The sequence below is a fragment of the Wyeomyia smithii genome, chromosome 3, assembly GCF_029784165.1.
Source record: "Wyeomyia smithii strain HCP4-BCI-WySm-NY-G18 chromosome 3, ASM2978416v1, whole genome shotgun sequence".
NCBI lineage: Eukaryota > Metazoa > Arthropoda > Insecta > Diptera > Culicidae > Wyeomyia > Wyeomyia smithii.
The window spans coordinates 151,904,959-151,922,728 of NC_073696.1; the positions used below are offsets into that span (position 1 = coordinate 151,904,959).

Consider the following 17,770-nt stretch of genomic DNA (forward strand, 5'->3'; position numbering starts at 1 on the left):
AAAAATCAATAATGGCGGACAAAGCAATTTTTCTCTAAAATACTTCATTTGTTTTTCAATCTTGCTCTTAAAACATGACTGTAGCAATCAAACAAACCATAGTTTAATTTGAAACCTAAACAAGACTCTCTCCTACTCTGCGAAAACAATCCAATCCAATCGATATGAAAAATATCGCCAAGGGGTACGCGAATAAAAAAAGGTTGAGAACCGCTGCCATAATCAATCATTTTACACTCAGATTTCAATGCTTGCACAGGTCAAATGCCGAGACACGGTAAAATACCGTGGATTCCAATGAAAATTGATATGGGTCGACATAATAGAATGATTAGGATCGTTTTTCGACATTCATATGTGAAGAGCATTAGGGATTAGCGTGCGATTTATTTTCAGTGTACGTCCAGACCTAGGACATTCAGAACTATTACACTTATTCTCGTTTTAATTGTTCAGTAATTTTTATTACGGTCATGTTCAGTAAATTTGAAAAAATATTGATCATTTTGTAATTTTCTCAAAAATAACTGATGTCGGTTGAAGTTTTCACCGAATTACCGTTATGAAAAAGGCACTTGACGAGCTCAGCAAAAACATTACTGACCTTTTCTGTAAACTAAAGTATGTTCTGCACTTTCATAAAGTTCAGTAAATATTTGAGGATCTGTCAGCATCTTCCTAAGTGTTGCTGAAAACTCTTCAATTGTTTAACTGAACTCTTGTTGTTTTTTACTCTGTTCGGCAATTTCTGCATCTGTCAAAACGAAACATCAAATGTCCGCCATTTTCAAATATTCAGAGTTTCGAAGCTGAGTTTTTAAGTATTTCGCGTGTGATATTCAAAAAAAATGGATATCTTTCAAATCTACAAGAAAACGACGTGGAGGTATACAATCTATTCAGTCAGCATATGGAAATTTTTCCACCACAGGAGAGCAGTTTACTAGAAGCCTGTAACAAAAAGCCTGTTTTCATCATAACATTAAACGTATCAAGTTTTCACTCGAATGTGCTGGGAACACCAGTATAATCGATCTAAACAATCCGAAATTCCTTTCTAAAATCATTCAACAGTTGCAATAGCAACTTTTACAATGGTTCATATTTCTCTCGTAACCATGAAAAAACTTTACGTTTACAGAATGCTCGGTAATTTGTGACGAATAGTTAGCTTTGTAAATACCGAATAATGCAGCAATTTCTGATGAACGCTTACAGAGCTATCGGTGCTTATTACGGGAGTCACTTCACGGTGAAATCAGAGTGAAGTGAACAAAATCCTATTACGGGACTCACGTAAGTGAGAAAAACGTCGCAAAGTGACATCTGCTGCGGAATCTGGGTTATTGGTGCTTATTACGGGAGTCACTTCACGGTGAAATATATTTCACTCTCACGCTCACTCCACTTTTTTAGACCTATTCTCGATTCCACCTCAAGTGAGGTGACAAAAATCACCTCCGTGAAGTTAGATTGACAGTGAAGTGAAATAGAGAATAGGACAAGTGAAATGAGCGAGTTTCCCAGCTCAAAAATTTCAAGTCCCGGAAAGTCGATTGAGCTGAAAATTTGTATGAGGACATTTTTCGACAAGAGGAAACTTTTGAGCCCTACCACTAAACGAAATTCGAAGGTAAATTTTTACCTTACGTTCCACCGGCCGCAGCTCAAAAATTTGCAAGCCCCAGAAAGTCGATTTTTTTTCAAGGAAAAAAAAAGGATTAGCCTTGTTACTGGAAAGTAAATCCCATATATATTATCACTAGATTACAAATCAATCGATTTTAAAACTTCCCTATCTTCGTGAAATCATTTCGCCGTTCAAAATGGTCGTGAAATAATTCCACGCGAAACGTCGCTTTTTCCGTTTCCACTTCACTCATATGACACTCATAATAACCCAGATTCCACGGCAGATGTCACCTTGCGACGTTTTTCTCACTTACGTGAGTCCCGTAATAGGACTTCATTCACTTCACTCTGATTTCACCGTGAAGTGACTCCCGTAATAAGCACCATTATGAGTGTCATATCAGTGAAGTGAGAACGGAAAAAGCGACGTTTCGCGTGGAATTATTTCACCACCATTTTGAACGGTGAAACGATTTCACGAAGATGCCATAAGTTCTAAAGTTGATTTATTCTTCAGTAACGAAACGAATCAGAATTTGATCCGTGCCTTAAAGCGGTCAAATTTTAATTTTTTTGCCTAACGAAAAAAATGCAAACTAGTTCAGGAAATTTTCGATACCGAAAAAAACATTTTTTTTGATGCCGAATGTGTTAGAAATGCAGAACACGTCAAGATCTGGTGTTATCTAAATATACGGGAAAAAACGACTTTCTGGGACTTAGAGATTTTTGAGCTGGGAAACAATCTCATTTCACTTGTCCTATTCTCAATTTCACTTCACTGTCAATCTAACTCCACGGTGCTTTTTGTCACCTCACTTGAGATGGAATTGGGAATAGGTCTAAAAAAGTGAAGTGAGCGTGAGAGTGAAATATATTTCACCGTGAAGTGATTCCCGTAATTCTTCGTGATTCCTCGTCAAGCAAATAAATTGCTGAACAGATTGCTGATGGCTCAGCTTTTGAGAACTCGTTAAAAAGATTGCTGAGTTCGGTAAAAGAAACTAAGTGTGTAAGACAGGGCGTGACAAGAGAAATCTATAATTACGCAGTGAAAGCCCTCTCTGATTAGTCGATTTTATTTAGCGCACTGTTAAATTTTATTATTAGTCGGTACGGTTGGCCGTGCTGCAAAAACGCACTCTAGCACAAAAACAGATTTTTTTTTAATATAAAAGGCTAATCAGGGACCGCTACCGTTCGGTTTCATATCAGTTTCTTCTGAATATATGTAACTGTGTATAGTTCCCAATTGATATGTTTAATAGCTCTTAAACCTAGAGTGGAAGAGAGAGAAAACGAGAAAAAAGACGGAAAAACGAAATAAATGAAACGATATAGAGAAAATTGAAAAGAGAACGAGTGTAGAATGTAGAGGAAAAGAAGATAGCTAGATAGAAGATGGACAAAAAAGATAAAGGTTGTGAAGAAAAATATATAGAGGGACTGTAGAATAGAGAGGGGACCGTTAAGGAAACTGTCAACATCAAAACGGGTGAGCTGTATGTTTTGCATTACCGTTATCCGTTTTGATGTTGACGGTTGCCTTAACGGTGAGTGTTCCTGCGTCTCTCTGGTGTAGAGATAAGTGACTTTTCACCTACGCAGACTAGTGAACGTGTAAACCCGTGTAGATTTGCTTTTGTTTTTTCCAAACTGTAAATCATCGCAGCTCGTTGCTTCGACTTTTTATCACTTTTTACCATTTTTGGTCGGTTATGTTTAGCAGCTTCTTCCGATTCATGATCAAGGATGAACAACTTATTCAGAAACGAGTTTAGAACTTATAATAAGTGTTCAACTAGTTATTTGTCCAACTGCTGAGAAAAAAAATAGCATTGCAAACAGAACAGCGATTTGTAAATATTTTCCTCAATGAGTGGCACTAACACATTCGTACGTAAATAGGTCTATTGTCCGGAGTTTGTGAGGACGCATTCAACTTCAAGATTGCTTCCATCGTACAACGAACGAATTCCTTCTGGTATTACGACTGTAAGGGTCCCCAGCACCAAACATAGACAATTTTTTTGTTTTTCCTCGGTATACCTCCTGCTATATATAGGGATACCATCCGTCCTTATTTAGCAGGACATGTCCTGATTTTGAGATCCATTTGGAGCGTTCTGATTTATTTTTCATATTTTAGCATTTGTCCTGGTTTTTCTGAATGATGCCGGATATTCAAAAAGGAAGCAAACTGTTCAGTACTTTCATCTTGACTCCGGGAAGAAACGAACTTATTTTGAACGTTTTTTTTCTTTGGTTGAATCTTGACGAGAAAAATTATCTGTTGTTGAAATCGTTAAACGTTTTTTGACAATTGTTAAGTTTATTTCCAATAGTTTACTAGTGTTGCATTTTTTAAGGTATCTACTAACGCCTAATAAATCAAAGTTGCAAAATTGAATCGTTCGAGAAATACGTTAAATATGTGTTTTTTGGCGTATTTTGAAGTGCAAATCTAAAATTTGGTGTTTTTTATTGATACTTCAAAAGATAACAATAGCTTAGATCAAATTTTTGCCGAAAAAAATTGTCCTGATTTTTAACTTCGACGAAATGGTAACCCTAGCTATATAGGAGCCGGCTATATTACAAGAAGCCCAAACAGCCATAAGCATTAGGAAATAGCATTTTATCCGCACTAATTCAGCCTTGTTAATGCCAAATAGCTTTATATCATGTTTTTTAATGTTTAGGGCATTATGCTAAACTAGCATTACTGAGAGCAAAATATGCGCTTAAAGGGCTACCGTAAGTGCTACGATGTAGTGTTTTAAATGCATATAGAGGACGCATTACATTTTTTCGTAAGTACCATTAACGAGCGATATCGAGTGGTCAATTAAAAATAGACGGAACATGGTTACTCCACGTAAATGGAAAAAAACTTTAAGGAGTGCGAATTTTCGACGCATAGTTCGGGTATATGAAAGCATGAAACTTTCCGAAATACCCAATACAAAACAACTGCAAACTAGTGAGTTGGATCCAGGATCTACATCTCCTGGGCTCGTGGTTTCTGAACAGTCAATATCAGAAGATGAAAAAGAGTCCCAGATGAATTCCAAACGATGTTGAGGAAGAACACATTCACAAAATAAACCATATGCACTTCTGAATATTTTTTTGCTTTCGTTCCATACACCAAATAACTCTTAAATCACATGTCAGAAAAGAGAAGAGAATCTCATGGGTGCTCCAAATCAGCACTAGTGATGCATATCAATGGTTGCCACCTGCAGCATTTTATCAGCTCGCTATTTCGCCTTTTTAACATTATATCAGATATATACAAGCACTTAGGTCAGAATAAGTTCTTACCCTGGTTACTTGGGAGAATAAGCATTACCGTTTCATCCATGATTTAAGAATACGATGTGACCACTCAAATAGCTTGATCAATATGTTACAAAATCAATGTAACAAACACAAAACTTATTCGAACTAGCGCGAAGTGTCCGATGTTTTTATGCACTAACACATTCTCCGCGTTTCGTTCTCTCACCACTGTTGCACACATTCATTTATCCTATGGCTCATATATCAGAGAGCTTTTTTTGTGACTATTCGTATCAGTACTTTCAAAACCAAATCCATGTACGAATGAGCGAAACAAACAGGGAACTGTTTGATGTCTAGCTTTTGTTTACAGCAAACTGATATTAAATGAACGGTTTTCCAAAAGTGAGTAAAACAGAAAAATATGAGAACTGAGTGAAAGTTACTTAGTTTCGTTAATCAATGTTACTCATTTTTTGACATTTTGAATCAAAATACAAAAGTGAGTACTTTCTACTACGACGGGTCCCGTCGTGATGCGGTATATTTTTCCAAATCTGTATCATATTTCCAGTTCACTTAGTTTTCGTTCTCTCCACTTCACACACTGTCTGTTTAATGAACTTGCGTGTATATGTATTTTTATATTATTCTGGGGTCTCTAAAGCAGCGATCCCAGATTGGAAGACATGTCTTCAAATCAAAGACATTTACAGTGCGGTGAAGACATCCTTGTTTGTGAAGACAAATGAATAGACTGACCAGATTTTCTCGAGATAAGAACTGGGCAAATGGGTTCAAAAAACGGGACACATGATAAAATTGATTTTTGACAATTTTTACTAACCAAAGCATGCAAACATTTATTCTTGCTTTGATGATCTTGCCCGATCCTGAAGTGTGATTTGTTGCAAAGAATTCCTGAAATTTGTTACACGATGATCGAGATTTTGACTAACAATTATGGTCTCAACTTTCAATCGCGACTCTTCATCAGTTCACGATAGGGGATGTCCTTCCAGTGGTGCGATACTGTCAGGAAGGCACAAAACGTACTCAGTAATTTTAGGAAATCCTGGCTGTTTGGAAACTTATTTTCCATTTAGAAAAATTTTAATGCAAGGCTAAATTCAAGATTTTTGCCTTTCTCCTAGAAAGGTATAGCAATCACTGGCAAAACCGAAGGTATGAAAGTGCTCCAAAAGGCCGAATGCCATATATCACTCGACTCTGTTTGACAAGCTGAGCATTTTCTGTATGTGTGTAAGTGCACGTCCAGATCGTCTTTTCTTTCACCCGTATTTATATCACAGACAAACAGACGTGCCGCTCGATGACGATTTCATCGACCAGAAAAATCACGATAGTTTTGCTTAGTGGGCGCTAGTGTCGCTATAAGCAAGCGTGCCTTTTCATTATCAAAGACAAAAACCATCAGTAATGTCGCTTGTGTTGATTTGAGCAAGCGTGCACACTGCACACCCATTAGCAAAGACAGACCGTTTTACGAAATATACAAATACACAATAGGCTCGCATGGTGGCGCATAAGTGTAACGTTTCGAATAAGGGCGAAGATTTTTCAGGATTCTTGTTTGAAGACACGCACGTCTGTTTGTCTGTGTTTATGTTATGAGTGAGACATGAACCAATCAATATGTTTCCAACTCTCAGCACGAATTGAATCTCAGTATGCACAGCAGCATCGAATCGTTACAACCGTTCTGTTCCTTGAAAACAGTCTACAGTCTACAGTTTTCCGGATTCTGGTCTTTGATATGCCAGGCACAGACTAACAGACATAACACTTCGAACAAATTGTACATCAAATCATCGTTCGGATGATACCAGTACTTAACGTGAGTAACACAAGCACCCTCTACTGCCGTGTTCGCGCTGCGTCTTGTTTTCCTACAACAGCGCTAGCGTACGTGCATGTGTCGATTCGGGAACCACAAAATATCTATTAGACTGCATGACAGCGCCCCAGACGGTGGTATCGCGCGATGACTCTAATTCGATTGGAAATTTGCAATGATCGTTTTTCGGCACGATGTTGCTAGTTTCCAGTGTTACGTCTGATAGTCTGTGTGCCAGGGTTCCTACACAGTTCATGTCATTGAATGAAAAACCTACGATTTTATCACTATTGTAGAAGCCAAGGAAGAAAAAACAGCAATTCGCATGGGAGTTTTACTTAATCACTTGATTGATACAATTTTCACTGAAAACTACTTGGTATGAAATTGTTCCGGTTTTTCGAAGCAAACTTTAGTTTATTTCAGTCGGATTGAAAAAATCTAACTAAAATGACTAAAATGGGAATGGTATGCGATTACCTTTAAGATGGGACAAACTAACATGATATTTGTTTCAAATTTCGTAGAGCAGAAATTTTGAGCTATGATCTAAAATGCATATGGAATTGGTATGCATTTCACGGAAGCATGGGCTCCTATTAAAATTCATTGTAATCGTAATCGGATGTAACTTGAGTTTTATTTATCAATATCATTAAAAATCAAAACTTTATTTTCTAAAATACTTCATGGCCAATTTGAACAACATTGGTTTCTAATGAACACCTTATCAAACAAATCCATAAAAATTAAGTGTGTGGTTCCACATTTACATAAAAACGTGATACATTTTTGATTTTTTTAGAATTTTATTTATTTAAAAAGGTACAGTATACTATCGAACATCACTTCTAAAAACCTTTGAAATGTAGCTAAAATCGGTTTCCATAAAAAAAGAACTTGATTATATGAAAACGATTTTTAATAATATGATGATTACTAACTACTTTTATTTGTTAATTGTTTTTTTTTTCAGGATGACTAGACAGAAGCGGACGCCCTTTACCGATTCTCAAATTAAATTTTTTATTAAATATTTTTCGTTTAAATATGGTGAAGACTGGCTCGTTAAAAATACATTAACGATCCAGAAACTTACCAAATTTTGGGCCTTGAATGTAATGCTAACAACCGTTTAAAGGTTTACTCATTGATAAGATCTCTAAAACGTGATCCTTCATTGATTCTAACTTATTTTGACAAAACTGCAGATCCCAGCCGGATAAAAGTTATGTCCAAAAATTCCAAATTCGAAATTGTTCAACCTCTCACAGTTCCAGAAACCATGGATGTTTCTGAAACCATCGAGAGTAATATTTCGAACGGTGCAACCGAAAACGAATTTGACATTCTGAAAAATGCAATTCCAATTGAAACTACTCGACAGGTAAAACTTTCCCAAATTATTGATGTGTCCGTGCCTATGGAAAGTGTAGCTGCATACTCCAATGAGAAAAAACCGATAAGCGAAAGCGATATCTCAATTGTTGAAAGTGATTTTGATATTCCTTTCACCCAAGAGATTGCATTAAGCTCTACTAATAAGGAAGAAAGACAACAAACATCTTTGCAAGCCATAATATCCGAGATTAATGGAATCGATTTTGATGTTCCCTTTACTCAGGAGGTGGCTTGCCAGAAAAACGAAATGGAGTTAAAGTTTTGCCACAATAAAAGTGCCTTTGAAAAGATGCCAGAAAAAGTGAGAGATAATAGAAAGATTCCCTTTCGTCTGGCTGATTTTTTTGACTCTGGGGAGAGACGTTCTTGGAAACGAGAACAACTCTCAACAGTATTAGATAAAAAATCAAAAAAATTGATAAGATATAGGGTGGGTCATCAAAGACGGAACCTCTATGAAACTATGGAAGAGAAAATTGCTTTCACGACCTATCATGATTTGATACGCCATCCAAATCATACATGTAAGGCATATTTTAAAGATATTAAGGACTACGTTCCCAAAAAAAAAGCGATGAGAAATATAAAGATATTCGCTTATTGCATGTTTAATACATGCAAAAGATTCATTTTTTCCGCAACATTTGACATGAATTCTGTGGTGTACAGAAAAAGACCAAGTCAAAGGCTAAGGCCGATCAGAATTTTGATTATGTAAAACGTACAGCGTGTTTACCAACACGCGCGAAAGCAATGCAAATAAATACCGCTGAGCTGGACTCGAGCGGCAGAAGATTCTTGATACAGTTCGTTGATCTCTGATCCGAAATCCTTGGAGTTCACTGACCTTATTTTACCTAGTTGTGATATATTAAAATTGGCGACGAAGTCAATTTGGTACGCGTGTGCAAAAATTTGAATAGCTAAAGAAATTGCTGATTAGTTGTGCAAAGGCACGCAAAAGTTTGGATTTGTTTGATATTTGTGAGGCACGGCAACGGCCGTAAGTGATTTTATAGAAGGAAAAAAGGGGACAAAAAGGTCAGTTGTTGAAAATTTAAAAAAAAAATTCGGGCACAACGGTGCTAATTTTTGTGAAAAGAATAAAAAAAGTGTGATACTCTGAGGGAAAAAAAGTGCTAAGGCAAAGGTCTTTTAAATAGTGTGCAGGCGAAGGTCTCGATTTTATTTGCAAAGGCAAAATATAGTGCAAATTTAACGAAAAGAAAGCAAAGGTTTTAAGAAGAAAGTGATTTGAAAAGTATTAAAAAAAAAAAAAAGAAAGTGTGTGCAATTTAAAAAAAAAATCATTTGATTCGCTGTGTTCCTCCAGCGGGAGAAGATTTATTTTAATTTCATTACCCGTCGGCTGTGTTGCTCAAAGTGCATTGAGTGCCAGTACTAAAACATTACGGCAACGGTGTAAGCGAGATCGACTGGAGAGCGTGTGAGTTCTGCGCGCTAAATCTAAAGGTTCTACGGGAGATTTGTCTATTTCGATTCTGCCTTGCGCTCCTGCTCCGATTCTACAGCATACAACACTATATCGATCGTAAACGGAGAGCGTGAGAAGGTTTGGTAAATTACATCGACTCTGGTAAGCGACTTTATTTTTCTCTTTTGTGACTCGTTAGGGTGACTCTACTTTTCATTAGTGCTGCAGATTTGGTTGAAATGGCTTCGAACATTGTCGGTTCGATTGAGCCCTACGTCCCTGGTGCTTCATTCACCAATTATGTTGAGCGGTTAGGGTTCGTATTTCAGTACAATAATGTACCGGAAAGCTCACAGAAAGCTTTATTTATAACGCTTAGCGGACCAGCAGTGTTTGAGGAACTCAAACTGCTGTATCCGGCGAGAGACTTATCCACCTTGCAATACGCTGAGATAATTAAGAAATTAAAAGAACGTTTTGATAAAAAAGAATCAGATCTTATACAACGATTTAAATTTTACAACCGCGTTCAAGGGGAAGATGAGTCCGCAGAGAATTTCGTTTTGGCTGTCAAGCTTCAAGCGGAATTCTGTGAGTTTGGAGAGTTTAAAGACACCGCGATTAGGGACAAGTTTTTGATGGGAGTTTTCAACAAAGATTTACAGCAGAAAATGTTAAGCGAGGAAAATTTGACGTTGGCTTCGGCGGAGCGCATGTTAGTGAATTGGGAGTTGGCAGGATCGAGAGCAAGAATGATAAGTGGTAGAACAGAACAGGTGGCTTCGGTAAAAAACAGATTGGGTAGGCGAGATGAATATTTGAACGAACGAAATGGTAGAAATAGAAGCAGAAGTAGAAGTAGGTCAGGTTTTCACATGAGAAATAGAAGCAGGAGTAATAACAGAGATAGAAGTAGGAGCAGATCGAAAAAATATAATTACAACAAACCGGTAGTCTCTTGCTATTTTTGTGGAAAACCAGGACATATTTTGAAGAGATGCTTCAAATACATCAACAGTCAACGCAAACCAACTGTTCGTTTTGCCGATGAGCCGCAACCAGGCACTAGCGCTGAATCTAACTTGGAACAATTGTTTAGCAGATTCAAGCCAATGTTGGACGATTCTTCAGATGACTCAGGTGAATTCACATGTATGATGGTTTCAAACAAAACAAATTTTAATGAGCCCTGTTTGATTGATGTAAAAATTCAAGATCGTTTTGTTAAAATGGAGGTTGACTGTGGTTCGTCAATCACTCTTATGGGAAAGCGTTTATATGCAAAATTTTTTGATTTACCATTAGAAAAATGTGAGAAAAAATTGGTCGTTGTAAATGGGGCTGAATTATCGATTTTGGGCAAAGCTTTGGTTGATGTTGAAATTAATGGTGTTCATAGGCGTTTGGAATTGGTTATTTTAGACAGTCAGAATGATTTTCTTCCTTTGTTAGGGCGCAGCTGGTTGGATGTGTTTTATTCTGATTGGAGAAAATCCTTTAAAAATTTTTCCGCCATAAACAATGTTGGTACCATAAACCAGAGGGATAAAACAATTTCAAATATTAAAAGGCAATATCCTAATGTTTTTCTTAAAGATTTTTCATCTCCTATTGTTGGGTACGAGGCAGATTTGGTGCTGAAAGAGGATGCACCTATATTTAAAAGGGCTTATGATGTGCCATACAGGTTGCAAGATAAGGTCATAGAGCATTTAGAGATGTTAGAACAGCAAAAAGTTATAACACCAATTAAGACTAGTGAGTGGGCCTCCCCTGTAGTAGTAGTGATGAAAAAAAATCAGGAGATTAGGATGGTTATCGACTGTAAGGTGTCTATAAATAAATTAATCATTCCCAACACATATCCGCTTCCTGTAGCACAGGATTTGTTCGCCAAGCTTTCTGGGTGTAAGGTGTTTTGTTCTCTTGACCTTGAAGGCGCATATACTCAGTTGGCTTTGTCAAAGAATTCCAGGAAATTTGTAGTAATCAATACTATTAAAGGTTTGTTTACTTACAATCGTTTGCCTCAGGGAGCATCGTCTAGCGCGGCAATTTTTCAACAGGTAATGGAGCAGGTTTTGGCTGGTTTAGAGAATGTTTCGATTTACCTTGATGATGTTTTAGTTGCTGGAGTTGATTTAGATGATTGTCATAAAAAACTTTATACCGTATTGGATCGACTAAACAAGGCAAACATTAAGGTGAACTGGAAAAAGTGTTCGTTTTTCGTATCAAATTTGCCTTATTTGGGACACATTATAACTGATAAGGGGCTGCTTCCTAGTCCTGATAAAATTTCTACTATTAGTAAAGCAGCCACCCCAAAAAATGTTACGGAGCTAAAAGCTTTTTTGGGCCTTATTAATTATTATGGCAAATTTGTTCCACATTTGTCCTCTAAACTTTTTTGTCTGTATCAGCTACTAAAAAAAGACGTAAAATTTGAGTGGGATAAAAAATGCGAAGAGGCTTTCGTTGATAGTAAAAAAGCTTTGTTGGATGCAAATATTTTAGAATATTACGATCCAAAGAAACCAATTGTAGTTGTGACAGATGCATCAGGATATGGACTAGGTGGAGTTATGGCGCACATGGTTAACGGCGTAGAAAAACCAGTTTGTTTCACTTCTTTCTCTCTAAACAAAGCACAACGTTCTTACCCGATCCTACATTTAGAGGCTTTGGCTTTAGTAAGCACGATCAAAAAATTTCACAAATTTTTATATGGTCAGAGTTTTACGGTGTACACAGATCATAAACCTTTGGTTGGAATTTTTGGGAGATCTGGTAAAAACGCGATTTATGTAACTAGATTACAACGGTATATTTTGGAGTTGTCAATTTATGACTTTAATATATGTTACAGACCATCTGCTCAAATGGGTAATGCAGATTTTTGCTCGCGTTTTCCTCTTGACTTAGGTACTCCTGAAGAATATGATAGAGAATTCGTTAAAAGCATAAATTTTTCTCAGGAAGTTCCCGTAAATTGTACCAAGATTGCTAAGGAAACGAGTCGTGATGTGTTTTTACAACGAATTATCAATTATTACCAGAATGGTTGGCCTGAGAAGATAGACAAGGAATTATTAAATGTCCACTCTAATAGACACGACTTAGAACTGATTGACGGGTGTCTGATCTTCCAGGACAGAGTTGTTATTCCAAGAAGCATGCATAGAGATATTTTAAAACTGTTACATGTAAACCATTCAGGAGTTGTAAAAATGAAGCAGATGGCACGTAGATCTGTGCACTGGTTTGGTATCAACGCAGCTATAGAGGCTTTCGTTCAAGCATGTGTATCGTGTAATAAGATGGCAATAGTTCCCAAAAGCAAGACACAAACGCATTGGGTTCCTTCGGTTCGTCCGTTTAGTAGAATACATGCCGATTTTTTTTATTTCGGTCAAAAGATATTTTTGTTAATTGTTGACAGTTATTCTAAATGGATCGAAGTAGAATGGATGCGTTATGGAACTGATGCAAGCAAGGTTATTAGGAAATTTGTTTCTCTTTTTGCAAGATTTGGTCTTCCGGATGTGGTAGTGACGGATGGTGGTCCACCCTTTAATTCGTCTGTTTTTGTATCATTTTTGGAAAGGCAAGGAATAGTAGTCATGAAAAGCCCTCCTTACAATCCCTCTAGTAATGGGCAAGCCGAAAGGTCGGTAAGGATTGTTAAGGAAGTGTTCAAAAGGTTCCTGTTTGATGAAGATGTTAGGCAGATGGATACGGAGGATCAGATTAACTTGTTTCTGATAAATTATAGAAATTCTTGCTTGCCAAAGGATGGAACTTTTCCATCAGAGAAAATATTTACATATACACCAAAGATTTTATTGGATTTGATTAATCCAAAGAAAATAAATAAACCAAAGATTAATGACGATTCTGTTGATGATAGAAAAATAACAATCTGTGATATTCCTAGTTTTAAGCAAACAAATTTGGTTGATCCAATTGCTCGATTGAAGTTAGGAGATAACATTTGGTACAAAAATCATAATATTAAAGACTCTTCCAGATGGGTAGAAGCAAAATTCATTAAACAGTGTTCTCCTACAATTTTCCAGATCAGTATTGGAAACGTGGTGCTAAAGGCGCATCGCGAGCAATTGAAGGTCCCAAAAACAACTAGTGTAAGGCATAATTTGACTGTTCCGTGCAGGAGGACCTGCAAACGTGAAAGATCCACTTCAGGTTGCGAGTTCTTTGGTTTCTCTGACGATGTATTAGAGAACGACCTTAAGAGATTGCGGATGGATGATGGTACTAATAGCGCAGCAGGATCATCGGCTCCGAGACGGTCAGAAAGAATTAAGTACAGAAGAGAGAACATGAAGGTAAAACAAAAACAAAAATGAAAATTCAAAAGCTAAACTGAATGATTTTGGTGATGTGTGTCAAAGGACACAAATAAAAAAAAAAATAAAAATAAAATTAATTGTTAATGAAAAGATAAAGGTGTCAACGGGCACTATCTGAAAATAAAAATAAATTGGTTAGAAAAAGATATCGGTGTCAATGGACGCTATCTGAAAAATAAAAATTAAAATAATTAAACAATTATATCTATTAGCATATTTTACAAAAAAAAATATTGTATTATAAATAAGAGTGTCAATGGACACATTCTGAAAATTAGAATTGTATATTGTGTCAATGGACACATTTTGAAAATGGAATTATTATTATGTAACAAATTTTACAAATTAGAGCGTTAAAGAACGCAATTCAAATTATATACAAAAATTATTTTAATTATATTTTTTTTTTTTAATTATTTGCATTGTAAATGTATTCAAAATCTAAAAGAGGAAGAATTGTGGTGTACAGAAAAAGACCAAGTCAAAGGCTAAGGCCGATCAGAATTTTGATTATGTAAAACGTACAGCGTGTTTACCAACACGCGCGAAAGCAATGCAAATAAATACCGCTGAGCTGGACTCGAGCGGCAGAAGATTCTTGATACAGTTCGTTGATCTCTGATCCGAAATCCTTGGAGTTCACTGACCTTATTTTACCTAGTTGTGATATATTAAAAATTCAAATGATGATATACAATTTATTGTGTTGCATGACATGCATGAATTCGTTCACGAGCAAAAAATGGTTTCATACATGCGAGGGAAGGAGCGCGCTGTTGTTCAAAATGAGTTGCTGAAAACAACTCCACGTTTGTTCCTTCAAGATCAGATTCGTGATCTGATGAAAAACAAATGCACATTTAAAGACATGGATTTAAGACACCGGGTATCGGATGGGACAGCACGACAGATCGCATCGGAAGCTAGATTTAAGCTTCGTCAAGATAAAGATGTTTTTATAGCTTTGACAAAACTTTCGCGAAAACCCAATCCAACCATCATGTGTCTCCAGTATATGCCATTCAACGTTGTGCTGATAACAAAAAAACAGCTGCATCTAAATTTAGATGTGACTGCCCGTAACGGCCCTCTAGATTTGCATTTAGATGCAACTGGTACCCAATGGATAACTGTCGTTAAGGGAACTATCCTATTTTACAGTTTCATTGCGGATCTAAAGGTTTCTGGCACAGATAAAAGCATGAAACCATTTCCTATGGCATGCTTTTTTACAGAGGACCACCACACGTCAAATTTGGAAATAGTAATTAAATCTATAATACATTTTAATAGCTCTCACACCACCAGACAGATTACTTCTGTAGTCCGTACCGTTACAACTGATTTTTCCTTAGCGGAAATCAATGCGGTTGTGCAAGCCTTCAATAGAATGAGTTTGACAGAATATCTCATTTGTTGCCACAAATGGGTATCAAACCTGAAGGAAGGCAAACCAATATCACATGTGGTGCTGAAATTATGTAGTTCACATCTCACAAAAATTATTTATAAAGATGTGGACAAATTTTTCAAAAAAGATGACCCGGACAACATGGTTTGCAAGATAACGCTTGCATCTTTATTCAATATAAGAAAAGTTGATAAAATTTATAAAGTTTTGGGAATACTTTTTTGTTATTTAGTTTCAAATTCAGCTTCTAAGAAAAAAAAACTCGTATGATCAGCTAGCAGCAGAGATCGAGCTGAATAATGATCCTATTTTTGAAAAATATGTCGAAACAGAGTCTCAAGGCTATGTTTTTGAACCAGGAGATACTGCACAGGTGCAGTTTAAAACAATATTTGAATCTAGTCCATTCTACCAAAGAGGTATGCTTAAATATGGTAAATCATTACAAAATATCCAAGTCAACAAAGAAACGACCATGGATATATTTATAAAGCTCATGTTGAAAAAAATATGTAGCTTACTTACCATTATGGAGTCCAATTTTAACATTCAAAGAAATTAAGGACTCCACAGACTTAAAAGAAATCCAAAAATCGAACCGCTCAAATAATGGATTGATAGAAGGGTTTCATAAAATAATAAAAAAAGAAATAAAGAATTGCAAGTTCGTTGGGGATACTGACAGAATCAGAGTTGATGATTACATCACACATATTCATGATCCCTATGTATTGAACATAGTAGATCAATTTAATAACCAGATTCCGTCGAGCTGCAATGCTAGAATGAAAAGAGGTTCTAAATTGAATACAAATCATGAGAAAAAACAAAACGCGATTACATCAACTCCTAAAAAAGATTCTGTATGTCGAACACCTAGCAGTGCTTCCAGTTTAAACTCAACCAAATCTTGCTGGAAATATTCGGACTTGAGAAAGGCAAAAGAAACGTTCAAAAAAGGAAAGAGTGAGAAAAAATTGCCTTTCTGTGAAAAATTGTTAAAACCTGCAGATATTATGGTTAAACATTGGCAGGATAAATTGGACGTTCAAAATTTAAGTCCAGTTGAGGAAGAAAAAATGCTTCCAAATTCAAATCCAATTGAAGAAAAATTCCTTCCAAATTTAAGTCCAATTGAGGAAGAACGATTCCTGGATACATTGGACGATGAAAAATTTTTTGGCAACAGTACATCAGGAGAGTTTGCAGGGTTTGATAGATTTTTGGCCAACGGGTTGATAAAAGATATCAACTACTACACAGCTAAACGCAATATAATTTGCGACCCTGTAAAAATCGCTTTAGTAAATGGCCATTCTTTAGCGTATAGCGATTTGAAGTCGTTGTTCAACGACGCATGGCTGACAAATTTCGTTTTGGATGACGTTGTTGAATTACTTAAGTCCAAATACAACAATGATGCATTCATTGTCGATTGTTCTCTCACGCCATTATTGTTTGGCTTACAGTCGTCTAAACGTGAGGACATTGACAGTGTTTGCTTAAAAATGGCTCAACATGAGCTAATCATAATGCCAATGCTTTTCGAAGCACATTTTACCGTTGCGATAATTAATAGAAAAACAAACGAATTTTTCTATTTAGATTCACAACCAAAACGAAAGAGAACATCAAATAAATGTACGCACAATTACTGACGAAGGTTACAAATAGAAATTTTTTCAGTAATTTATTAGCAGTAGAAAAGCAGTGTAATTACCAGCGAGACGGCGTTAGCTGTGGTATCCATGTTCTAAATAATATAGAACGTGTTCTGACTGGTCAAACGCTCTATGATCCTAATTTTGATGCACAGGTAGCACGGAAACATTTTTTCACATTTATCTTATACAATTCACAAAATGTGGAAAATATGTGTCCTAAATGTGAAATCATTGACAATTCCTCATTCACATTCCATTCCGATAGTGTTCGAATGAGCAACACGACTAGTTTCGAGCAATGGATACGATGTGATTCATGTAACAGATGGTGGCATGCTAAATGCACAAGCACTACGACCAGTTGCATTGGAGTAATTCCTTTTAAGTGTATGATGTGCGATAACATTTGCTACAACTTTGTAGAATAATACAATGATAATATTTGGACCTTAGTGTTAACATGTTCCACAAGAGACATGACATTAATATCATTGATTCTATTTCAAAACAGTTAGATTTAAGTTTCTTCAGGTCTAGGACAAAATTAGCAGAGTCGTTTACGTTCCTTGACCATATATTAGACCAAAGTTGTTTTTGTAACAATCTATTTCATAAAGTTGTGCTGATAAATATCTGATAAATTTCAACTTGTGTCGAATTTACGATTTTCTTTCTTTGGTCTAAGATAATGTCCAGGTCTGTAAAAAAGAC

At 36.3% G+C, this 17,770-nt stretch overlaps 1 protein-coding gene across 1 annotated transcript; it reads left to right on the forward strand.

Moving 5' to 3' along the window:
• Positions 1-9,585: 9,585 nt before the first annotated feature.
• Positions 9,586-14,293, forward strand: LOC129730199 (uncharacterized). The gene is made up of 2 exons (XM_055689350.1): positions 9,586-10,751; positions 13,696-14,293. Exons 1-2 carry the CDS (start codon positions 9,851-9,853, stop codon positions 13,713-13,715), a joined length of 921 nt encoding a protein of 306 aa, XP_055545325.1. The 5' UTR covers positions 9,586-9,850; the 3' UTR covers positions 13,716-14,293.
• Positions 14,294-17,770: the final 3,477 nt, after the last annotated feature.